General features: G+C 44.5%; 1 protein-coding gene across 2 annotated transcripts; it reads left to right on the top strand.

The window, feature by feature from the left end:
- Nucleotides 1–4,459: 4,459 nt before the first annotated feature.
- Nucleotides 4,460–7,863, top strand: Tigd2 (tigger transposable element derived 2). 2 transcript variants are annotated; one of them, XM_070022274.1, is made up of 2 exons: nucleotides 4,460–4,537; nucleotides 4,915–7,863. In XM_070022274.1, exon 2 carries the CDS (start codon nucleotides 5,952–5,954, stop codon nucleotides 7,527–7,529), a length of 1,578 nt encoding a protein of 525 aa, XP_069878375.1. In that variant the 5' UTR covers nucleotides 4,460–4,537; nucleotides 4,915–5,951; the 3' UTR covers nucleotides 7,530–7,863. The 2 variants fall into 2 exon arrangements, with proteins under 2 accessions (XP_069878375.1, XP_069878376.1); XM_070022275.1 differs by lacking the exon at nucleotides 4,460–4,537 and adding an exon at nucleotides 4,681–4,772.
- The last annotated feature ends 17,814 nt before the right edge of the window (nucleotides 7,864–25,677 follow it).

The following is a 25,677-nucleotide window of genomic DNA, read 5'->3' on the forward strand; positions in this document are numbered from 1 at the left end:
GAGTGAAAAGCTAAGGGACAGCACCCAGCGCGAGTTCAAGCTCCAGTATCTGCAAGAAACCAACAACCTCACCACTTTCGACTGCAAAGCCAGCAAGTTTGCAAACTAGAATGCCTAAAACCAGCAGGGTTTGAAATCACCACAGACTCTTCGCTAAAGCTGAAACGCAACTGATGGGTGACGAAAATGGGATAAAAAGCTGGGGACCCCTGTCTTCGCTTTGTGTCTGTCCTGTTGCTGTCTCAGCCTTTGCAGATACAGAACTTTTGTATAATCATTCCAAGGTCCCATGGCTGAGATTGTTTCTAGGACGCATAAGACTTCTCCTTAACATGAACTGCCCGTTGAGCTTCTGATGCTATCTATGGTTTACCCTAGGCTTCTGAACAATGGTTGAGAAATTTATTTTAAAAGCAAATTAACATCAATATATAAAGTGGAATCACATTGTATATATACCCTTTCACTAATCGATGGCACTGGGGTTGATTTCCACTGTTTGGCTTTGAAATGCTTTCATTGGACATGTTTTCATTTCTCTTGAACACAAAACTGGGACTGAATTTGCTGAATTATATGATAACTCTATTGTAAGCTATCGAGAGCCTGCTCATGATATACTTACTCTGTCAGTTTATATAAAGGTTTATATGCTAAGTGCTGGCCATATTTAATGAGAAAAAATATTTCCTGATGAAATATTCCTGACTGTATTTTATGTGACACAAGAGCTAGATGTGTCCATTGTATCACTGACCTGTACAAATCGATGAGCTTGCTTTTCTTGTTGTAATTAATTTGTTCTGAATTACTGCCTGGTAAGATGATCATAAATATTGATTATGTACTGTATCTCTCAGGATGCTAGCAGGATGAATTTTGAATGTTTTCACTATAATGACATGGTAGAGGTGGGGTTATGCCAACATGCCGGGGCCCCTGGGTTTGGTTTCTAGCAAACAGCACCCCTTCTTCCACACGCAGACTGTTCCTGCACCAAAGATAAGTTTAACAGCCTTTAAAAAGAGCTAAAGAAATCCTTATCTCCCAATATAATTTACCAACTTTCAAACAAAAATCTCTGGGATTTTCCAATGACTAATGGGTCCTTTCATCTGCATCCAGAAATGATCAAATGGAAAAGCATTCCAAACTTTAGCTGCTTCGAAGGGACTTTTTTTATATGAAAAGTGAATAATTTGGGCTGAAGTCTACCACACAAAATAGTTCAGAAGTGAAAGAGCTTTCACACTGGCTTTTATTTTACTGATAGAAATTGGTTCACCCTCTCCTTGCCTGAATACAAACACATTCCAAATGCAAGTTGTATTTAAGCTGGAAATATGCTCTCAGTAGTGGTATGTCCCTGAAAGCAGAAGACAGCAACTGGTTTTGGTTCATGCTATTTTCAGTTGGAATTATTTTTAAACTATGGATACATATGATATGATATGATAGGGTTACTATGCATAGTAATATTGTAATAAAATTATATTCTCACCTTAAGTTATTAAGAAAGCAATTCAGTATTAGGAAACAAATATCTCCATGGAAAGGTCAAGGACATAGAAAATGGAAACAGAAGATCAGAACCTCAGAATGAAAAATTTACTCTGACCAGAGATAGGTTGTTCTCTTATGGAATTGTTACAAATTGATACCACACATAATGCGCTCATGTAGCATACATGTATTCATACCATCTCAGCAGACTTCTTAGCTTAGAGCTTATGATGACAAATAAGCTCCTTTTAGGTGATATGGACTAGTGCTCAAAATACCTTGTGTATGTGTATGTGTGTGTGTGTGTGTAATGACATGCCATTATAATGCAGTCCATAGTTTCCATTAAGTGTCCTTTGGTTGTTGATGGTGGTGGTTGTGGGGCTAGAACTCAGGGCTTGGGCGCTGTCCCTGAGCTCTTTCATTCAAGACTAGTGCTCTACCACTCTGAGCCATGCTCGACTTCCTGTTTCTTGTAGTTAATTGGAGATAAAGAGTCTGACAGACTTTTCTACCTGGGCTGGTTCTGAACTACCCCCCTCAGATGTCAGCCTCCTGAGTAGCTAGGATGACAGGTGTGAGCCCCTGGAGCCCAGGTTAAGTTTTAATTTTGAATGGTGTGCATTCCATGTGCTTGGGCAGACATATGCCAACATACTTCCATGATTACAGGATTATACAGAGCAGTGTCACCAAGAGATGGTCCTGATATTAGTAAAGTACCTCCATCAGCTGCCAGTAACTCTTCCCCTTACCAAAAAACAAAACAAAAAACCCCCCACAGAAGTATAACAGATAAAAACTAGATTGTGAAGACACAGATGGCTTGGATAAAGTCTTAGTAAGAGTTTGCTGAGAAGAACTTCCTTGACTGGAGTGGTGGTTGGCGGAAGTTAAGACCTGTGGCTGCATCTGAACTTGAACTTAATATGAGGTGATGGAAGGGGGAACAGCTTTAAGATACAAGGCACCAGTAAGGTAGAGAACTAAGTGAGACTTGTACACACTGACAGCGTGTGTTTGTGTATGTGTGGAGGGGGGGAAGGGAGATAAGAGGTATTTTTTTCTTATGCCTGTATGGAGTTTGGACTCAGGACCTAAGTGCTCGCTCGGCTGGTCCTCTGCCACTTAAGCCATGCCTCCAGCCCAGCTTTTTGCTGGATGTTTTGGAAGCAAGAACCTTACCAACTTTTTCTCCCCAGGCTGGCTTCAAACCATGATCCTCCGAGTCTCAGGGTCCCGAGTGGTTAAAATGACAGGCATGAATCACTGGTGCTCTGGGAATCATTTTTAAACGTTATCTGTCATAGGACCGGGGGAACCATCTATTAGAAAACGCTTTACGGTTCACAGGAAGGCTGAGCCCGGGCGGATGGGATCTGGCTGGGGGGAACCGACCTGGCAGGGCATTTCCGCCGCGCTGAGGCTGAGGCCCTCATTGGCGGGAAGGTGATCGCGAGGGTAATTACGTCCAAGGCCTGGGTTCAACAATCTCTCGGTCTCGGGGCTCCGCACTAGGGACGCACCTGTCAGGTAAACGGCACGACGAGCCGCCACGCCGCACCCAGGAGGCTACGGCCCCGCGCTCCGGAGGTCGGGCGTCTTCCACTTCTCCCAGGGTTAGGCCGAGATCGAGCGCGCCTGGAGAGGGTCGGGTGTCTGTCTGTCTGTCTGCCAGGCAGGCGAGCCGCGTTTCCTGTGTGTGACAGGTGCAGGACGGAGGTGCCGCCCATCCCCGACCCCGCGGACACCGCCCCGGGGACACCGCGCCATTTCCTACGGGAAGGAGGAAAGCCGCGCCCGCGTCCCCCCGACCCCCCGCCGGGTACGGCCGGCTCCGCGAAGGGTCCGCACGGACCGCAGCCCGCAGCCTCGGCGCCGGGCCGGGCCCCCGCACGGCCTGGAGCGCGTCCGCGCGGCCCACCCACCGCGAGTGCGGAGGGGCGCGGGGCCGCCCGGCTTCTCCCCGCCGAGCCGCAGCCGCTGCGGGCGGTAAACACGCCGCACGTGCGCTCGCCCGGCCCGGCTGCTTTCCCGCCGCTTCCCCGCCCGCCCGCGGAGGGTGCGGTTTTTATTCCGGTGAGTGTGCGTGCGTGTGAGCGCTTGGCGGGGAGATGGAAGAAGCCGCTCCCGCCCGCGGAACCCGCCCGCCGGGAGATGTGCCGAGCGGGTACCGCGCCCCGCTGGCCCGGGAAGGCGATCTACAGCCCGAAGCTCCCGAGACCCCGGCAGAACCGCAGCCGGGACAAGCCCCGCCCCTCTCGCGTGGACGCCCACTCCCCTAGGGGAGACTCCGCCCCTCCGCCGGCTCGCTCCCAATCCCGCGGAAGCTCCTCGCGGAGACCCCACCCCTCGCGCGCAGGTCCGCCCATTCTCTTCCCCCGAAGTCCCGCCCCTTCTCCTGCTTCCTCTCCCGCGTAGGCCCCGCCCCTCTCGCCCACCGCCCGCTGGGTTCTCCTCAGAGGCTCCGCCCTCCAGCGCTCCCCCTCTTTCGCTTGGTCTCTTTCTGAGGGAGCCCCGCCCCCTCCGCTCACTGGCTCGCTCTGTTCCTCGTGGAGGTCCGCCCCGCCCCCTACTTTCTCCCTTGTGAAAGCCGCCCCCAACCAGCTCCGCCCCTCAGCTGAGGTTCCGCCCCTTGCTCCGAGTCCCCGCTCCTAGTCTCAGCCCCTTTCCTCGCGGAGGCCCCGCCCTTCCCGCTCCACTCCCTTCCAGAGGCCCCGCCCCCACCCCGCTCTCTCCACCCTCCCTTCCAGAGGCCCCGCCCCCACCCCGCTCTCCCCCCACTCCCTTCCAGAGGCCCCGCCCCCACCCCGCTCTCCCGTCCAGCGGCCCCGCCCTCATCCCCGCTCCCCTCCTCGGGAGGCCACGCCTCCGGCCGCGCGCCTGGCAGCCCCGCCCCCCGGCGCCACAACGTCCTGCGGGGGCGCGCGCGCTCCTAATCCCCCGCCTTCCGGCTCCGGCCGCGTCGCCTGCCCCGCGCGGTGGTGCCGCGCCTCCCGTGTCCACCTCGGTCCGGAGACTGCGTTCGCCCTCGGTGCGATCGGGCCCCCGTGCGGGCGGGCGGGCAGGGGAGGGCGATGCCCGCGGCAGGAGCACCCGCGTCCCCTGCGGCTCGCGGCCGGCGGCGGCGGTGACCCCCCCCCCCCCCGGCGGCGGGCGTCCGGCGGATCCGGGCGCCGTCCGCGGGAGGAGGAGGTCCCGCGCCGCGGAGCCCGCCCGCGGAGGGAGGCCTGGCTAGCTCGGCTGCTGTCCGACCTAGATTTCCGGAGGTAGGCTGTCCCGAGGCCGGGCGCCGCGTGCGGGTCGCCGTGGGGGAGGCGACCGCTCCCCTCCACGCAGTTGCCCCGCAGGTGCGGGCGACGCCGCGCGCGGCCTCGGCCCTGAGGGGGAAATGTCCGGTGTTTCCCGCAGGTCTCCGAGGCTCCGGTACCTGTCCGTTCCGCGGGACGTCCCGGCGGTGGCGCACGGAGGAGCTGCCCCGGCCCTGATCACCGGACAGCCGGCCGGTCCCCCCCCCCCCGCGGGGGCCCCCCCGCACCGTAGCCCCGTGTTCTTGCCTTACCCTAATCATGTGACAGCACCGCCTTGCCCTCCTGTCTTCCATCCAGTCGAGTTAGTGTTGCGGTAAGGGCCTGAGTTTCCTGCCTGTCCGCTCGCCCCGCACCCGGCCTGCGGTGGTGACTGCCACATGCCACACCTGTGTCCCCCGGGAGGCGGCCCCCATGCGCCCCCCCACCCCCGTGTGTGTTCTGTGTGACAAGTTTGTCAGTCCTCTCTTAAAACTATTCTTTCTTTTTTTCTTGCACATTTCCCCAAATACTCCCAATTCGAGTCTGGGCTGCTTTTTGCACAGAACCTAACAGGAAATATTAAGTACCATAAGATGATTTTAGAGACCTTGGTAGTGCCACACAGGTTCAGCTTCTAACTCCAGGGAAGACTGCAGTTCATGAAAAGACCCTGTACTAAGTCAGAAGGAAGAGTGGGAGAAGCCAAGGTTATTTGGAGTTTTCTTTTTCTGTGTGGGTACTGGGGCTTGAACCAAGACCCTTGCTCAGTCCCTGATTGTCTTCTCCCTCCAGGCTAGTGCGCTATCACTCGAGTCACAGGTCCATTTCTGTCTTTTGGCTGGTTGATTAAAGAGTCTTACCTTCTTTGCTGGGCTAGCTTTGAACCACCATCCTCAGATCTTAGTTTCCTGAATAACTGGGATTACAGGTATGAAGCACTAGTACCCCGCTATTTGGCACTGTGTGTATAGGAACTTTGTCAGTTTTAGAACTCATGTGAAGAGATTTGCATAGATCATGTTTGAACATTGACTATCTCACTAGATCCTTAGGGACTGGAGGAGGGATCTTCATACCCCATTTGTCATCCCTTTGTGTTCAAATCTAAGTTGTTAATTATCTTGTCTTAGTAATTGCCTAAAACTTTAGACACTTAAAATGTTGGGGAAACGTAAGCGTGTAGTGTTGACAATTAAGGACAAGCTTGACATTATTAAGAAACTTGAGGAAGGCATCTCTTTCAAGAAACTTTCCGTGGTGTATGGGATTGGTGAATCCACAGTTCGTGATATCAAAAAGAACAAAGAAAGGATCATAAACTACGCCAACAGTTCGCATCCTACAAGTGGGATATCCAAACGTAAGTCTATGAAGTCATCAACCTATGAGGAGCTTGACAGAGTTATGATAGAGTGGTTTCACCAACAGCAAATGGATGGGGTTCCTGTGTCTGGAACTATTTGTGCAAAACAAGCCAGGTTCTTTTTTGATGCTTTGGGGATGGAAGGTGATTTTAATGCATCATCTGGCTGGCTAACTCGATTTAAGCAGCGCCACGGCATTCCCAAGGCTGCTGGCAAAGGAACAAAGTTAAAAGGGGATGAGACTGCTGCCAGGGAGTTTTGTGGTAACTTTCAGGAATTTGTGGAGAGAGAGAATCTGCTACCCGAACAAATCTATGGTGCTGATCAAACGGGGTTGTTCTGGAAATGCCTCCCTACACGGACACGTGGTTTTGACATGGAGCAAAGTACTTCTGAGTGTAGGTCAAGCAGGGAGAGAATCATTATTATGTGTTGTGCAAATGCCACGGGTCTGCACAAACTTAATCTTTGCGTCGTGGGGAAAGCGAAAAGACCCCGGGCATTCAAAGGAACAGACCTTGCAAACCTTCCTGTCACTTATTTCAGTCAAAAAGGTGCGTGGATCCAGCAGTCTGTGTTCAGACAGTGGTTTGACAAGTGCTTTGTGCCCCAAGTACAGAAGCATTTGAAATCTGTGGGACTTCTAGAAAAAGCAGTGCTTCTTTTAGATTTTCCCCCAGCCCATCCTAATGAGGAACTGTTGAGTTCAGACGATGGTAGAATAATTGTGAAGTATTTGCCACCAAATGTCACGAGTCTCCTTCAGCCTATGAGCCAGGGAGTTTTAGCTACCATCAAAAGATACTACCGAGCAGGACTTCTCCAAAAATACATGGAGGAAGGGATTGATCCAAAAGTGTTTTGGAAGAACTTGACTGTGTTAGATGCAATTTATGAAGTTTCAAGGGCTTGGAACATGATCAAATCAAGCACTATAACCAAAGCATGGAAAAAACTTTTCCCTGGTAATGAAGAACATTCAGGCATGAACATTGATGAAGGGGCCATTTTAGCAGCTAACTTAGCAACAGTTTTACAGAATACAGAAGACTGTGAACACGTGGATATTGAGAGTATCAATCAGTGGTTTGATTCTCGGAGTAATGACTTGAGCTGCCAGGTCCTTACTCACGGTGATGTTCCTCAGGGCCAAGCCAAGACTACTGAGCAAAGGCTTTCTCATAAAACTCGAAAAGCAGACCTGAATCCAGAGAAGCACATTAGCCATAAAGCTGCACTGGAGTGGACTGAGAACTTGCTGAATTATCTAGAACAACAAGATGACATGCTGCTGTCGGATAAGTTGGTATTACGGAGGCTGCGGACCATAATAAGAAGAAAACAGAAGATCCAAAATAAATGTCATTTGTAGTGCTTTTAAGTGTTGCAGTTGTATTTCCATCTTTGGGACTGTCTGCAGTAGAACTTACCTGGGTTAAAATGCTATATGGATCCCAAAGCCCAATGCATTTTATAAATGATTTGAAAGTTAGATGCCATTTTAGATTCCTTAAATTACAGTTCTTGAATGTGGACTCTAGGAATTGAGTGTTGACATGTACCTTGTCTATCTGCTGTTTCTCCTCTGTACTATACTAACTAGATCAGAAGATAACTGAGGTCAGGGAACCTGTGTCTGTTCTGTGCCTGAATTTCAGTGAGTCTAATAAAGGGCCATGCACACGATAGGCACTCAATAAATCTTATTTAAATGAAATTCTTATGACTCTGAATTTCAGTCTCTAAATTGGCTTATTTTAGAATCAGTTTCCATTTCTGCTACTGAAAATGGAAGAGCTTTGTGAAGATTGTACATTGGAGGGGCAGTAGTGAAAAGCCTTTCTGTAGCATTTCTAGACTAGCGGACCTCAAGCAGCTATTCGGATTTTCCACTTAAAATGTCATCTGAAAGTCAGGTCAAAATGGCCCCAGGGAATGGGTGTCCACTTCCATTGCACCTAGCAGGGAGAGTTCCTGCACCATTGTGGAAAGGATGCCAGCCTTGCACCAGGAAAATAAAGTCCAGTTTCTAAACCACTGTGATTGGAAGAGGTAAGGGTTAAACCTTATTGTCTGTCACGTTGAGTCTTCACAGGTGCTTAGGTTTTCTTCTTTAGTGCTGTGTTCAACATTAACATGTGGAGGCTTGCATAGTGGGTCACCATTGAACTTGGGGGAGCAGCATGTGAGCAGGGGACCCACTCTAGGCGGATCATGAGAGGCGCCAGAAGATCCAAGGCCGCTGTGTGACCATGGCAAGCTAGCAAGGACCCGTTTTGAAATAGGAATAATTCCTACCCGAGGGCATGTGAGGAATAAATGACTTCATGCACAAATCTTAAGTAATAAGGATCTTGGTACAGAATCACTGTGAGTGCTAGCTCCTGGCACTGGTACTGCATGAGGAAACTACTTCCTCAGGAATTGAGATAGAGAAATAGAAATAATTTGTTTCAGTTAAAATGGAATACTTTTTTTTCAGTGAAAACTGAAAAGTCGAGTTTATAAACTATTTGTTGATCATCTGATGGTAGGAGCAATGAGTTGCGTAGGCACGTATAAAACATGGTTAATTATAATAGGAAAGAAAATGGGAATGGAATAATAATTTCATTGCTGCAGGCTGTTAGTACATTGCTAATAGAATAGTTAGCTTTGTTCATAGAAAAAATGCTATATGAGTATTGGCATAGCCCATTGAAACAATATGATTCCATCAAAGTAGATTATAGGACACTTGGGATGTTTTTGCCAAACTACAGTAACACAATTAGAGCAAAAGAAATGTCACAGAGACTGGTTGTATACTAATTAGGCCCAGCCATTGGTAGCTGAGCCTAAGCCATTGTGGGCTTGATGTGTCACAGTTCTTTCTTTCATGAGGCTACCATGAACTTAGAATTCTGACTTTCAGTGTGAGGGTTTGGGATCGGAATGTCTTCTACAAAACTAGGGATTCATTTTCTTTGGGAGAAGTCATACATCATTAACACACCTTCCTCAAACTACAGTTTCATCTGCTAGACAGACTTGTGGAGATGTGAGTGCACAGGTAAGTCTTGAGGCTCATTGATTTTTCTCTTGGAGACCAAGAAAGGCTGAAGCCTGTCTTTGAATCCTGTTTTGTATTTTTCAGTGTTTTTTTTAATTAATGAAAGCTACTCAGACTTCTTCAATTGGGACATTAAAATGGTTTAGTCTTGTCTTATTCATAGACACTACCATAAACAGTGTGTCCTAATTCCATAATTCATTGCGGTACCAACACATCCACCTTCCAGAAATGAATAAATCTGGAAAAACAATACTGTGTGAAGTAGGCCAGGCCCAGAAAGACAAAGGGCACATGTGGATGTTACACCTAAAATATAAAAGTATGTAATCGCACGCAAGGCCATGTGCATATAGTTGTATATGTGTGTGTATATATTCATATATGTATGTATATATGAATATATACACACACATCCATATACACATATGACCAAAATCAATGAAGTATATGCAGGAGTGAGTCCATGGTGTAAACCTTTGAACAGTGAACAGTTTTGGGAAGCTGAAATGTCTTGACTAGTTTGGTGGGAGTTAAAGGAAGGGAGAAAGACAAATGGAGAGAAGAAAAGTGGGCAGATGCAGTCACTCAGGGTACATGCATGAAAATGTAACTAGGAGACAAGGCGATAGGGAAGGAAAGAGATGGGATGTACAGGCAAAGGATGCACAGGGAGGCTGATTAAGGTACTTTGTTCATAATAGGTGCTAACTGAAACTACTTTGTGCAACTACTTCAAAATAATAGTAAAAAAACTTCCCTTTTAGATAATGTATTACATTGGATGGTCTAGAAAGACATAGTTATTTTGGTAAACAGGAATAGGTACACTTTATTTTGCCCACTTTAAAGAAAATGTACAAATTTGACTCTTCCTGAAAGTGCATATTTTTTAGGAGACTTGAAAGATAAAACCTAGGCAAATCAAAAATGCTTAGCTCTTAACAGCTTTTCATTGTAAATTGGATTGTGGGAATATTTACTGTTGTATAATTCAATCTCACAGTAATGCAGTGGTTGATTGGAAAAGTTTGGATGCTCAAGAAATATAATCAAATGGGCTGGGCCCAGATTGGTAAGGACAATCAATTCAAGTAGAATTAGAGGATTGTAATAGTTATTGTCCTGAAGACTATAATGATGATTGTTTTGTAATTCCTCTTGCTTTCAGTCTACTTCAGGCTCAGCTGTGCAGTCTGCTGAATGTTCAACCTACACCCCATTCCTTATGTGTTTGGGGTTTTATGGAGAGTCCATCTTGTAGATAGGACTGGTTAAATCATTGGCCATTGGTCAATAGCTCAGTCTCCAGCCCCTGCCTCCTCCCTGGAGGTTGGGAAGTTGGGCTGAAAGTTCTAAGTTTCTAATCACCAAGGCTTAGTCTTTCATGAGCAGGTAAACCCCTACTTCCTGTGATTGCAAAGACTTCCTCTTTTGGTACTTGTGAGAGAAGTCAGTTCCACTTCTGATCCTTAGCTCTCCAAACTTGATTCCTCTTTCTGCATCAGTGGATCTGTCAACCATTTCAAAGAGGATGAAGAGTATTTCCCCTTCATTCCAGTTAATTCACCCGATCCTGGGTTGAGAAATGCAGTGGTCACTGTAGTCACCACATCAGAGCAGGGACTCCTTCAAGGAAGTAGATGTGGCATGATCTGGCTCTCCCAGATCTGACTACTAGCTTGTTCTCATCACAGATCCTGTTCGAAACTCTGAAAATAGATTTGGTTCTTAAACATCTTGTTTAGTCTAGAATGTTCTTGTTAGCCAATAGGAATTCTCCCTCACGGTCCTTCTGCTGCTGTTTTAACCTTCCCCTCTTCTGTGTTTCCAGTTTTTTCTTCTGTTATCTTTCATTGGGTCCTTTGTTCCTTTTAGCTGCTACTTAAAGACCTACAGTCTATCCAACAAATTTGAACTTGAAAACAGAAGTTCTGTATCCAACCACTGATCACACACATAAGCACATTAAATAAATACTGAGTATCTGAAAGGAACAGTACCATATTAAGTGCAATGTACACGATTAAGATAAAAGTTTTATCTTCAAGGATTTTACAAAAAGGAATGGAAGACAAGCCTCTGCACAAATAATTACAATGAAAAGCTACAAACCATTATTTAATAAAAGTCAGAGATGGGAGAAAAAAAAAATCTAGAAAGATATCACAGAAATCAGGGGGGAAAATGCCCTTCAAGGAAAACAAAAATTGGATACACAAGCAGGAACAAACCTGAAATGAGTCAGTTGTGTTTGGCAATAAAAAGTCACTGAGCCCCCAGGATGGGTTAGATTCCCCACATGGCTGAGAATAATTCAAAATAATTCAAAATAATTCAAAATCAAAATCTAAGGAAACCCTGTCTTTTCAATGCATTTCCCCCAAACTGCGCAGATAAAAAGAATGACAAGGGAGCTTACTTGCAGCTTACATAAAACAGAAGCAGACCCTGTGCTCCCTGTTGCCCGCACAGGAGGCTGGGGAGATTCCCTTTCCATAAATAGAATTTGTGAAAAAAAATTCAGCAAGCTTTCGCATATACTTGGGATATTTGCACATCTCTGCCATTTCTTTCAATAAAACTTTGTCTGCATTTAAAACAACCATCAAATCAAATGAGAACCATGGCTTTTGCATGGAAGGTACCTACTGGATTCTGGCATGGTCAGATTCCAGTTTGCTGTTTGAGGAGGAACAGGATCTCAGGTGAGTCCTATAGAAAATCCTCAAAGTTGGGAGCTTGGAAGACAGACTGTAGGTGAAAGGGAATTGGAAGGAATTCCCAGCAGTCCAGGAGGGCTGATAAGAAGCCATTCTTGTCTTGGTCTTGGCTTCTATGGAGAGAAATCAAAACATCTTTCTTGGGAAACCTGCCCCTCACATGGACTTGCCACGTGATTTTAGTCTCTGCGTTGTCCCAGATGATCCAGCTGAAAGCTGCCTTCTAAGCAGTTGTGCTTGCAGGAGGCTGTTAGGAGTAAACACAAATCTTCACTGAAGGAACACAGCTTCAGCACGGGCCTTCAGGAATTTCCATGGACAAGTCCCAAAGAACCAGAGTGCACAGACGCAGCAGAAGGCAGTGTCTCACCCTCTTCAGTGAATGTGAAAACAGCCAAGTTCAAGGAAGAGCCACTTGGCGATATGAGCAAGGGGTAAGAGACTTGGAAAACAAACAATCATGATCATGCACATTTTGTATATTATTCATTGTATTTTATTGGAAAATAAGGTTTTATGCTTGGAGGACATCTTGAATCTATCTTAGGTAAGATGAAACATAGGATAGTGAATGGTACTGTGACCTCCTAGAGCGTAGGGTCAGTCAGTAAAAGGTCATGCTTTTCACCGGGTGCTGGAGACAGATCTGAGGTTCATGGTTCAAAGCCAGCCCAGGCAGGAAAGTCCATGAAACTATCTCCAATAAATTACCAAAAAAGCTGGAAATGGAACAGTGGCTCAAGTGGTAGACTGCTAGCCTTGAGCCAGAGGAGCTCAGGGATAGCGCTCAGGCCAGGCAAAAACAAAATAAAAAAAGGTCATTCTTTTCTATGTGAGCATAATATTCTGCAATTTGTAAATATTAAGTATGGACTAGAGGGTGTGATTCAGTGGGGGAGCACCTGCTGGACAAGCATGAGGCTTGGCGTCAGTCTCTGCAATGAATAATAATAACAATAATATATCAATACCAGAAAGCGGGAATGCTCAGTAGAAGATGATGGAAACAGAAGAATGTTAGGTGCAGGCTACATCTAGAAGCTTTTTGTGGTGACAAGACTCAGTGATTCATTCTTTCATCATTGTAGTGTTGGACTCCTGGATACCAATTCTGTTTTTCTCTCTGACTAAAAGGAAACAGATGGAGAGGAAGGATGATAATGGAGCAAAAGAGAGCAGGAATCAGAACAAGGTTGGGGTTGAAGAAGAGAGAGGGTACACCCACTGCCTATACTAAGCTGCCCATCTCTATATGGGACATTTATAGCAGTCAAAAGATAAAATGAGCTGGGCGCTGGTGGCTCATCCTCTAATCCTAGCTACTCAGGAGGCTGAGATCTGAGGATCACAGTTCAAACCAAACCCAGGCAGGGAAGACTGAGATTCTTATCTCCAATAAACCACCAGAAAACCGGAAGGGGCGCTGTGGCTCAAGTGGTAGAGTGCTCGCCTTGAGCTGAAGAGCTGAGGGACAGTGCCCAGGCCCAATGACTGACAAAGAAATAAATAAAATGAGTAAAATGATGAGGAACATGTGATGTATATTTCAGAGTTAACATTGTACTATCATCTAATTTTTTTCCACTGTGAATCATAAATTCGATTTAAAAAAAAATTAATGCTGCTGGGCACCAGTGGCTCATGCCTGTAATCCTAGCTGAGATCTGAGGATCATGGTTCAAAGCCAGCCTAGGCAGAAAAGTTCATGAAACTCTTATCTCCAGTTAACCACCAGAAAACCAGAAGTAGAGCTGTGGTTCAAAGTGGTAAAGCGCTAGCCTTGAGTGAAAAAGCTCAAGGACAGTGCCCAGGCCCTGAAATTCAAGCTCCATGCCCTAAAAAACAAAAAACCAAAAAACAGTAACAAGTAGGATCTGAACCTAACCAAGAACGACAAAATTCCATTCTTCCAACCTTAAAAACGTTGCCATCTCTTAAAAGAAAATGGTCTAAAGTAGGACATTCAACTGTCATCTTGAATTACTTTTCTTTCTTTTTCAGTAAACATCGTTTAGGCCTCTGTCCCTTCCTTCCTTAGAAAAATGTGATGACGAGGTTGATGACCTGCACTCATTCTAGTTCCTAAAATAACAACTAAGAGTGCCTATTGCAAGCTTTTCCTTTCTGCCATTGGTGGTAAAGGAGTTAAGGATGGGCCTCTTGGATGGCTGAGTTGGGATGTCTGTTTTTTATTGTCATCATATGAAGAACTAGAACCTCTGAAAGGACCATTTATCCTGTATTTGCCTACTCACAGAAAGCCATAAAGGTTCCTTACATACCAAGACTGGGAACCAGCCCTGACCACCTGGGACAGGTAATTGGGGCCATAACAAACCCACATTAACAAACTCAAGTATTCTTTTTCTTCCAGTAGAAAAATGTACCTCCCCTCCACCAATCTCTCTTACATACCTGGAATTTATTACATTAGTTCACACATGCATTTGTCATTATTGCTTCACTAACGTATTAGTGTCTAAAGAAGTATTTCAGTGTCACACTTTGATTATTTCCTTGAACTTTATTCTTGTGATAATTTCCCCCTGTCTGTGTAGTAAAATTAATACAGCTCCTATGGTTTGCTGATGCATTATGTACGAAAGAGTCATGAAGCCATCTATAGACTTAATTATAGGAAAATAGTATCACTAATGCATTTGGGATTCTTGGTTCAATCGGGGATTTAACCTTTATGTTAGCTAAAAAAATTAATGTGGTAGACATCAGTACCAAGGTTTTTAATGTCTTAGTGTATGTAGATAGGTGTGTGTGTACAATGTATATATATATATATGTAGTATATATAATATATATGTGTGTATATACACACATACACATATCATATACATGTGTATGTATATACGTACATGTGTGTATATGTTTATACATTCACATATATAGTTTATATTGGCCAAATTGGAAGCTATTTTGGGGGAAGGAGGGCACTGTGGTTTGAACTCAGCGCCTTGTGCTTGCTTAGGCAGGTCAGGTGCTCTTCCACTGAACTGTTCTTCCACTATGGTTTTTTTTTTGTTGTTGTTGTCTTGTTTTTGCACTGGTTATTTTTAAGATAGGGTCCTGCTTTCTGCCTGATCCATTCATACATATCTGAATCTTAATTTATTTTAGGCTTCTTGTAGCTGGGACAATTAGTAAATACTACCATGCCCAGTTTCTTCTGTTGAGATGGAGTAATGTGGACTTTTCTGCCTAGGCTGGCCTTGAACTTCAGACCTCCTGATACGAGCCTCCCACAGAGCTAGGATTACAGGTACCAGCTACCACACCCAACCCAACTGGAGATTTTAAGCTCAGCCATAGCTTAGCCGGATCCTACCTTACATCTTCAGATTACTTACATTAGCCTGTAGTTGGCAAAACCTTTAACACTGAGTTGAATGTCTCATGGGATTCATTAAATAATGTATTAAAAGTATAAACTGGAAGGACTTCATGGGTACTTAGTGTTAACCTGGTTGATGAACATTACTCTGGTTAGTGTACATTGTAGTTCTTACTGAATACATGCAGCTTCCATGCCATCACAAAGCCAGAAATTATGGTGAACCATTGTAACTTGGGGCCATCTGTGTTTTGTTACTGTGCCTCTAAAAAACTAACAGTTTTCATAGACCTGTCCACTTTCTGATACTCTTCTTCACCTCTAACTACAGAGGAGGCTCAAGTGAATCAGTCCATTTCTCTTCTTCCTTGAGAATTATATGCTCAGGATTTGAAGTTCCTAATTTGTAGGTAAAAGGAAATGAAGTTAATTTTTGATCAGTGAGTGAGAAACTGACTGGTAAATGAATTACCAATGTCACAACCATGTGGTTGGTCCTGGATTTTGTCTATCTTGTTTGTTTGTTTGTATACTGGGGCTTAAACTCAGGGTCTCGGTGTTGCCCCTGAGCCTTTTCAGTTCAAGGTTGGCCTTTTGTTACTTAAGCCAAAGCTCTACTTTTGTCTTTTTTTTTTTTTTTTTTTGCTGGCTAACTGGAGATGAAGCATCTTACAGGCTTTTCAGTCGGGCTGGCTTTGAACGGTGGTCTTCAGATGTCAACTCCCTGAGCAGCTAGGATTACAGGCCTGAGCCACCAGCACCTGACGTGGAGTTTCAGAATTTTATCTCTGTGTGTATGCTTTTCAATGATTGTTAATACCCTAAAAAATAAAGACCATGCTCTCCTCCAAAACAATCTATGTCTTTAATTCCTACAGAGCCCACAGACATGGTTGATTGAGAATTCTAGACAGCACCAGGAGTTCAGCTGTATTATTTCTCAGAAGAGGAAACTGAGGTCAAGCGAGTTGACATCAGGACCACTTTAGGCTGAAGATGGCGCTGGTGGAGGCCTGCCCGCCCCTCAGGACGAGGGACCGAGACATATTCTAAATCACACCTGAAAGATCAGTCTCGATGGATCGTTTGTACATCCTCAGAGCCTGCAGCAGCACAGGAGCCTTCGGAAGATCACTGATAACGTGCAGTTTCTTTGGGGAGAATGCTTGCTTAGTAGGAAAGAGAAAGGTGGTGGAGGCAGGCAGGCTTTCCTGCTAAGGCCACATGTCGAGTGGACCCGGCCTTCCTCTGGCCTCCGTCGTCCTTCTGGGGGCGGGGTGTTAAGTCACGAGGGATGTTTCTAAATCAAGCATAAGCAGAGGTCAGTCCTGAGTTTCAGAAGGACGAGGACGGTTTTATTACATCCTGGAATCCTACGATAGCCCACTTCAGAAGGGCAGAGTGCGAGGGTCATGAGAAAGGCCAACGCACCAAAATAAAGCCGTCTCAAAATAACCAGCAAGATGTTTTTCAAAGATAAAAGGCATAAATATCTGCAATAAGTGGCCTGGGTGGAGTCTGTTAGCCTAGCATCGCTTGCAGAGTCAACACAGTAGTTAATAGTTTAATTAAAAATCCATTTAGGGATTTCCATCTCCAAATAATATTTGCTTCAAGTCATAATGTTAAATTTATGAAGAGGAAAATGTTTTTCAAAGGGTCCAAAGTCCCAGAGAGAGGGAGTTAACTTTTGAGATTTATTGTAAAATGTATTTACTAATGCAATGTAATGCACTCAGAGAGTGGATTTAAAGTGTTAATACCATAAAAAGGGGATACAAGCTGTTTGGGGGTAATGGATATCTTTGGTTTATTCATTCAAATGCAATACATATAATAAAATATCAAAATATTACATTGTGTTCTGGAACTATGTACCAGTCTTATTTGCCCACTTAAAAACTTACTCTCTTCTACAAATCATGATAAACACTTCACAACGTGGTCTTTATTTATTTGTGACAGTACTAGGGTTTGAACCCAGAGCCTTGAACTTGCTAGGCAAAGCATGCTATTACTTGAGCTATGGCGCTAACCTATTTTACATTCGTTATGTTTGAGTTTCTGTCAGGGCGGCCATGATCCTTGATTTACACTTCTCATGTGGCTGGCATGTCAGTCTTGTACCACTACCACATGCTCGGCTTTCGTATCAGCTGACTTAAGGGACTCACTAGTTTTTGCTTGGGCTGGGCCTGCCCCTCAATTCACCTGATCTTAGCAGCTGGGCCTACAGGGGTGAGTCACAATGTTGTCTTCGTAATGCCATAAAACTAGAAGAAATTACAATTTACACCCTGATTATTGTACATCAAATGAAAATAAAGCTTAGAGAGTTTACTAACCTGCCTAATGTTTGCTAGCAAATTGTTAGCCCAAGATTTAGAGTTGATCCGTGTCACTTTGGTGAGAGTTACCATTCCTAATATCATCATGGGGCTGATGGAATTCCTGGCTGGACGCTGTGGGCTAAGCCTCTGGCTCACTTTTATCTGGGACCCTAGGGATTTGGCCCGCTCATTTCTATTCTTCCAGCGTGCCCCCCAGGGCTTGTGCCCTGGAACTGCTCTGCTAGAATTCTGGGGTTTGATTTCATTTCCTATCCATTCCTCCTTTGCCTATTTCTGGCTAAACAACAAAACACACTCCAGATGTTCAATGAGGCTCTCGCTAACAACGTCCAGCTATAGTATAATACTTATTGTGCAGGTCTCCTGCGTCTGTGGCTTGTAATCCTGCCTACTCAGGAGGCTGAGATCGAGGATCATGGTTCAAAGCCAGCCCAGCCAGAAAAGGCTGTGGAACAATATTAATCATTATTTCCTTTTCGCACACGAGCCAAATCAAGCCCATCATGGTCTTAATCACAGAAAATCCTAGTGTTAGGTCATCAACCTAGAGGATCAGAAATGGCCGAGAGCATTTGAATTATTAGATTCTCAGGCATCATCTGTCTATCCAGTACCATAGAAAAGGATAGTGGGTCATTTTCCCCCCCAAAGACAATACATTTAAAGAAAATAAATAATCCACCAAAGTTTGATAAAACTTATCACACGCTAGACCAGCAATGGTGAGAAAAGTGGGATTTCTGACAACGAGAGCTGTCCAGTCTTATGGATGAGCAGGTGTCACGCGAGCACCTCACACCTGGACCTCACTGATGGATGTGAAGCAGCAGCCGCCAGACCAGCCCCGCCCACCCCCAGGATCCTTCCTCAGCCACTGCAGCTCAGGGGTGGGGCTCTGTCACCACCGGCCACAGCTTCTGCAGATCCCTGGAGCCTTTACACGCAGAACTGACATGGTTTCAGTCTATGCTTCTGAGGCCCACCCCAAGCGTGTGAATTCTAGCCTGTTCTCTTCTTGCCCTCTAGCTGCTGCCTTGTGGCCTTTAAACTCCTGCCACAGCCAGGAGGATTGCTTCCCCTTCCCCACCCAGTTGCCTAACACCAAATCCCTGCAACGAAGCTCTGGTGTTACAAACCATCTAATGAGGCGCCTTCTTCCAGAGAAGTCTGGTGCAAAGAGGACTAGGAACTGAAAGGGCCCAGGGTCTTAACTGACCGTGGCTGGAAGTTCTCACTTCTGCAACTAGAAAAAAATCATTTTAAATGATTGTCTAGGCTTCTTGAGGGGATGGGCAGTGATAGACTAGATGCATAGTCACTACATGGGATTCACATAATATTTACAGGAGGGAAATTTATGCTTAGTTATTCAAAGATACACTACTCAAAGAACATTTCTGTGGATTCATAGGGTCTTCATGAGGATGTGGTTTGGAAAACTTACACACACACACACACACACACACACACATTTTCCAGGAGTGGTCAATTTGCAGTGTAGATCTCAGAGGTTCAAAGATAGAACTCAAGTGGCGCATGAAGAAGGGAATGACAGTTTTCCTCCTAACCTCTAGCTGTGATTTATCATTTCCTCCAATTAGTCAACAAGCCGCATAGTATTGCAACATGACATCCATTTTTCATAGTATTGCTATTGTAGATGTCTAGAGGAAGCTTACACTATTTACTAGTTCAAAATCATTGTAGTTATTAGACTAACCATTAGATTTTGTTACCTATGTATTAAATATATATCTTACACACATACTTGACACACATTGGATAACTGGATTTCAATTTTCTTTCTAACCTTAGTATTTTATTTTGTGCATCTGAAAACAATAAAAGAGGTCCATCAGTTGCCAAAGAGTACCAACAGCACAAAAAGATAAAGACACCCCACCTTCTGCAAGGACAAAATGTCTCCCTTCTTTGCATTGTTTTCTGATTAGTATTCTAGAGGTAAATAATGGAAAATAAATAGTGCATACAAGCCATGTCCACAAGGTGGCAGCACTTCATTGTTTAATTTGCAAACATCAACTTCATTCCCAGTTACATCTGAATCCAATGTAAACAGGAAGCTATACAATGCAACACACTTTCCGGAAAATAGATTGTGATACTTGCCTTCTAAGTTGGTAGTAAAAGGCTCTTTTTCTGAGTGTGAGAGAGAAAAAGAAGAGGAAGAGGAAGAGGAAGAAGGGGAGGATGGGTGTCAGGGGCTAGGACCAAGAACTAAGCTCCAAGAGTACTCCCAAGGCCTTACTCTCTCATCCATGAGGTCCTGCACACTGTTTCCATCACCTCCCAATAACCCATCAAATTATGAACTCATCAATCTTATAGCTGAGAGCTGAGTCTTCACTTCCCCAAACAGACCTTTGGGAGTCATTCCAATTAGAAACCACACTCAATGACATTTTTATGCAGCATTATTTGTAAGGTAGGTAACAATCACAAATATTTATTTCTAGCTATGTACAAACTAATGTATCTGTGACCTAGCACTCTACTGCACCATTACTTTGGCATAACTGATGTTACTTAAGTGTTTCTAGCTACTTAATAAATCTAGTTTAGACTTTAGGTATAAGAAGTCAGGGTGGAATAAAGAAATTGGGTTGGGATGGATTTACAAAGTGCTCCCGCTATTAATTCTACTCAAAGGGTGGCAGAACAACTTGATGATGGTTAATTCTCCTGAAATTGGCTCCATGATTTGTGTGAATTTATTGGGTAATAGAAAAGCGAGGAAATATTCTCTGATCAAGTGCCAGGATGTATGGGTTTGTATTCTTCTTTCCCTCTATGCCTTATCATCTTGAGTAAGTTATTTCCATGCTCATGGTCATTTTACTGATTCATTAAACTAAAGAAGACTACAAGTTCCTTAGAAGAAAGACTAAAACATACCCAGCTGTTCATGCGATTTATTGTCAGCCTCTAGAGGACAGCATAGTGCAATTAGCAGCTCAGCATGCCCAGTTTGATTTCTAAACTTATGCTGGAGACAAATAAATCTTAAATCCTCATACGTTAACAGCAAGAGTAAACCATTGTTCTTGGCTACGTAAGAAACAAACAAACTGCCTTATGCCAAGTCTTTCTAAATAAATTCCAACCTAGTCACATAAGCCACCCACTCAGATGACATAAAAAAAGAGTCTTTATATTTAGACATACCCTCAATTCACCAAACACCTAGAAAAATCTGTTTTGAGAAACGCCCAAGTTTATTCAAGGACAAGTGACAGTAATCCTTTCCTTCATTTCCCCCATCTTTTCTTTCCTCCTATTTATACCTAGGTTTTTTGTTTTGTTTTGTTGGTTATGGGGCTAGAACTCAGGGTCTGAGTGCTGCCCCTAAGCTCTTTTGCTCAAGGCTAGCACTCTATCCCTTTGAGCTACAGCTCCACTTCTGGATTTTGGGTGGTTAGTTGGAGATAAGAGTCTCCTGAGGACTTTTCTGCTTGGGCTGGCTTTGAACCACAATCCTCAGATCTCAGCCTCCTGAGTAGCTAGGATTATAGGAGTGAGCCTCCCACTTGTATAAAGGAGTTTTGAGAACATATTTACTGTGGCGGCTCCCTGGAAGCATGGAACAAGGATGGGGGGACTTTCATGGTGCTCCTTCTGTATAATGGAATCAGAAAGCCTAATGTTCCCCAGTCATAGCTACAGAGAATTGAGTGAGATGGTAGCAACAATATGAATCGAACCACAAAATTCAGGATTCCCACAGACATTCGGTTTCACAGGGTTGTTTCCTAGCTTCAGAAGGCAAGCTCTTTGATTATAAAACAACAACAACAACAAAGCCCCTAACAGAGGCTTAAACAAATGAAACTGAAGCCAGGCATGGTGACACATCCCTGCAGTCCTGGGGTGGATCATAGTTTGAGGCCAGCTCAGGCAAAAAGTTCAAGAGATCCTTCTGCACTGTGTTTGTCACCCCAGTTTCAAAGGAGGCTGAAATGGACAGTGGTTCCAGGACATCTCAGGGCATGAAAGTTCACAAGACTAAGCTAATGGAGGAAGCAGGGCAGGAGGGAAGCGTGCCTGCCATCAGCCCCTCTCAGGGGAGTATGAAGTAGGATTGCAGTTGAGGTGCACACCTTGGTAAAAAGCAAGTCCCTAGCCGGGTGCTGGTGGCTCACGCCCGGAATCCTAGCTACTGTTCAAAGCCAGCCCAGACAGGAAAGTCTGTGAGACTCTTATCTCCAATTAATGGCAGAAAAAGTCTGAGGTAGAGCTATGGCTCAAGTGGTAGAGTTGTAGTCTTGAGCAAAAGGAGAGTAGGGGTGGTGCCCAAGCCCAGAGTTCAAGGAAGACCCTGACTCAGTCAGTGCCCAAAAGGGCTGGAGCGGGGCTGGGAATGAGGAATGATTTGATCTGATTTGATTTCTCAGTACTACACTAAAAAAAACCCCCAAAACTAAACACCCCCAAATCTTCCCTTCAAAAAGGGCTGGAGGTGTGCTTCACTGGTAGAGCACCTACCTAGCAAGAATGAGGCCTTGGGTGCCAGCCTCAGTACTGCCCAAATCCGAAGCAAACAACACCTCCCAAACTGAGATACCCATATTCCCTGGAAGGCAGACAAAGAAAAGACATCAGAGGCGTGGGTGTCACGTGCTGTAACATCAGAGGCCATGAGCAGAACTTCTACCTGAGAATTTACCAGGTGCGAGGATTCACTCGGTCCTTAGGCCTTCTCCCTTTCCACATTTACTATGAAATCCACACGGAATACAGCACAGGCGGGTTCAAAAGAAGAACCCTAGAAACAGCGAAATTGCTTCCTTTCATAACAGAACACAGACGACAACAACAACAGCAACAAAATGGTTACCTTTTGTTACCTCTGAGAACACCTGGTGACCGCTTTGCAATGACACAGTAACACAAAGTGCTTTCCATTTCCTAACTCTGTCTTTTGTCTGGTTTAGAAGTTAGTCCAGGAGGAACGCTTTCATACAAGAAGTTCACCCCCAAACAGAGGGCTTCAAATTGGTGTTTTTCTTTTGTTCTTTAAAACGGGCAATTATTTTGTCATTGTATGCTTGAAGCTTCGATAGGAATGAAGACATGTTTCAGTTACTGGTAAGCCAGTAAGAGTGGAGATTTCTATTGCTTAGATCTCAAGGTTATCATCAAAAGCAGTTTCTTCTTCTTCTTCTTCCTCTTCCTCTTCCTCTTCCTCTTCCTCTTCCTCTTCCTCTTCCTCTTCTTCTTCCTTCTTCCTTCTTCTTCTTCTTCTTCTTCTTCTTCTTCTTCTTCTTCTTCTTCTTCTTCTTCTTCTTCTTCTTCTTCTTCTTCTTCTTCTTCTTCTTCTTCTTCTTCTTCTATCAGCAAATGGTTTATCAATGTGGTCAGCACTCCAACATCAAGAGCTTGGTTTATAATAACATATTTGGTAATGTTTCAAGTTGGGTTTCTCAGTGCCAAGCTTAAAGTATTATGTTCCTGACTCAAACTATGCAATTAAAGCATTAAGTAGGGTCTCTAAAGCTTCAATAGCAAGGCATTTTATTAGAAAACACGGTAATGATTTCATTTAATTAATGAGGTATGACCTCTCCATATATTCTGACAACCTGCACTAAAATCTTAGATTGTTCATTTAATAAACTAGCAGAGAATATGAGGTTTGAATGCCAGTTCTGCCGTTAAGAAGCTGCTTGGTTTCCCTGTCATGTCATTTCTTCAACTTCAAGATAAAAGGTAACATCACTTGGCTCATGGAATTGATGTTTCAGTTTGGAAGAAGAGGAGAGAAGAGAGATAAGAAAGCAATACGGAGGGGGGGAAGAGGGGGAAGTTAATTAAGGCATTTTATTTACATGTGTAGAAGTATCACAATGAAGTCTCTTTGTACAACTAATACACACTACTTTTTTTTTGTGTTCAAAAAGAAAGAATATAGGGAACTCCAGTGGTGAGGATACGGGAGAGACTAATAAATCATACCTATCCTCTCTCACACAGACGCCATTAGAAGCTAAAGGATTTGTCAAAAGGAACAGGGATGCTCTTATACTAGGTGGAGCAGGACTCTTTATTTCAGCTTCTGTGTTTTCTTCATGACCAAATTTAACAGAGTTAAAACAGAGAAAGTATTGAACAGAAAAGCAGCAAATCAAAGCATTCTGATCTAGCTATATAATACCAAGAAGAGAATGAACCTCCAAGCTTACTTAATTTAATTTCTTTCTATTTTATTTGAAGGCCCCACCTTTCCACTCAGCATGCTTGCTTATACCACTTGAGCCCTGTCTCTGGTCTGGCTTTTGAGATAGCGATTTCAGGACTTTTCTGTCATGGCTGGTCTCACACTGTGATCCTCATGTCTCCGCTTTCTTTGTAGCTAGGCTTACAGATGTGAACTGCTGGTGCTTGGCAGTTCGTACATTTTTAGTTCAATCCACAGTGGGATCTTGCCAAATCATATTTTCATTTCTCTCCTCTAAAAGAAGGCGTTGCTCTGTGAGGAAAGAATACATTTTACTACTGAAATCCGTTTTTGTAATCCTAATTGGTTATTTAATTACACTCTCGAGGAGACAGAATCATGTGATTTGCAGTTAAAAAGCTTTAGTCAGAGTTGTAGATTTGAATCTTGCCCAATCTCTGATATCTGTGTAACCAGCACTATGAGCAAAAGACAGTCTGTGAACCCTAGTTTTCCATTTATAAAGTAGCTGCCTGCCTCTGGCTATGAGAATCTAATGAGAGTATTGATGTTAAACTCTCATCGCAATTGACATTGATACAGTGGTACCCAAGGCAGGGAGATATTGCTATCCTAAAGCATTGTGGGTATTCATTTTCATCTAAGCTGTCAGTTATTCCGTCGGGCAGCAAGAAAGTCACTTAGTGACTGTTGTGTGTCAGTTGTGAGCTTTCACAAAGCAAGGTGCAGGGGAAATGCTCCACCCTGCGGATGGGTTGTTGCAAGGTGCAGTGTGAATGCTGTCGATTGGACCAGCACTTAACCACCGGCTTATCTAAGCAGAAACAAAACAATTCAATTTTTAGACCATCCCAAGGTCAAGTTCAGAAAGTCAGCAGTGGGAGGCTGAGGTTGGAAGCTACATGTGCACATCAAGAATAGATCGACTGCACGTACCTTCCTGCAAGAGAAGAGAGAAAAAGCACAAGAGGCCTTTGTTAATGAGACAGGAAAATCATAGCTTGGAAATGCTGACAATGACATTTCAAAAGGCTTCATCCCTTAGCAAGAGGCAAGATCAAGCGAAGAGGGAGAGAAAAAAAATCCCTGAAGTTTTAAAAAAGAAATGATCAAATATTATCTGTTACCAGTATGAGCTTAATCTTGCAAGGTTACTTGAGTTCACATTTCTCAAACAGGTATCTCTCTGCAGAGTGGATCTGGGGCTCCTCTCCTGAGACATGCTGCTGTTACCTGTGACCCTAAAAAGATGCCATCTGATTAGGGCCTGGCCTGTTTCCCTTTGCACAGCAGCACCTCAAAATCAGCCACCCAAAGCCAAGCTCACTCACAAAATGACGACAGGACCAGCAATACTCAGGCCTTGCTGTTGCTCCTCCCTCTCTTCTCTCAGGAGAGACATGTTCCCTGAGGGGAGACTTTTAGGGGCCAGCCAAACTTCCAGGTGTACCCCAGACATCGACTCAGGAATAACACCTTCATGTTCATAGGTCCATAGAAAGAGCTGATATTCTCTTTCTTCACTTTGTTCCTTCTTGAGGAAATCATGCTTCCCTTTCTTTTCCATCTTTAATCATGTATCCTACAAAACTTCTGAAAAGATCAGTGGCCATATTACTTGACTTGAAAAGTTCCTCCTGTTTCTCTTCTTGCATGCTGGCCATCCCCTTACCTCCTTCTAGGATCTGAGACGGTTTGCCTTCGAGGAATATATTTTTTTTTTTTGGGTCCAGTCATGGGGCCTGAACTCTGGACCTGGGTGCTGTCCCTCAGCTCTTCAGCTCAAGGCTAGCGCTCTACCACTTGAGCCACAGCGCCACTTCCAGCTTTTTGCTTATGTGGTGCTGAGGAA

Source organism: Dipodomys merriami, unplaced genomic scaffold, assembly GCF_024711535.1.
Source record: "Dipodomys merriami isolate MVZ:Mamm:240054 unplaced genomic scaffold, mDipMer1.0.p SCAF_15, whole genome shotgun sequence".
NCBI classification, from domain to species: Eukaryota; Metazoa; Chordata; class Mammalia; order Rodentia; family Heteromyidae; genus Dipodomys; species Dipodomys merriami.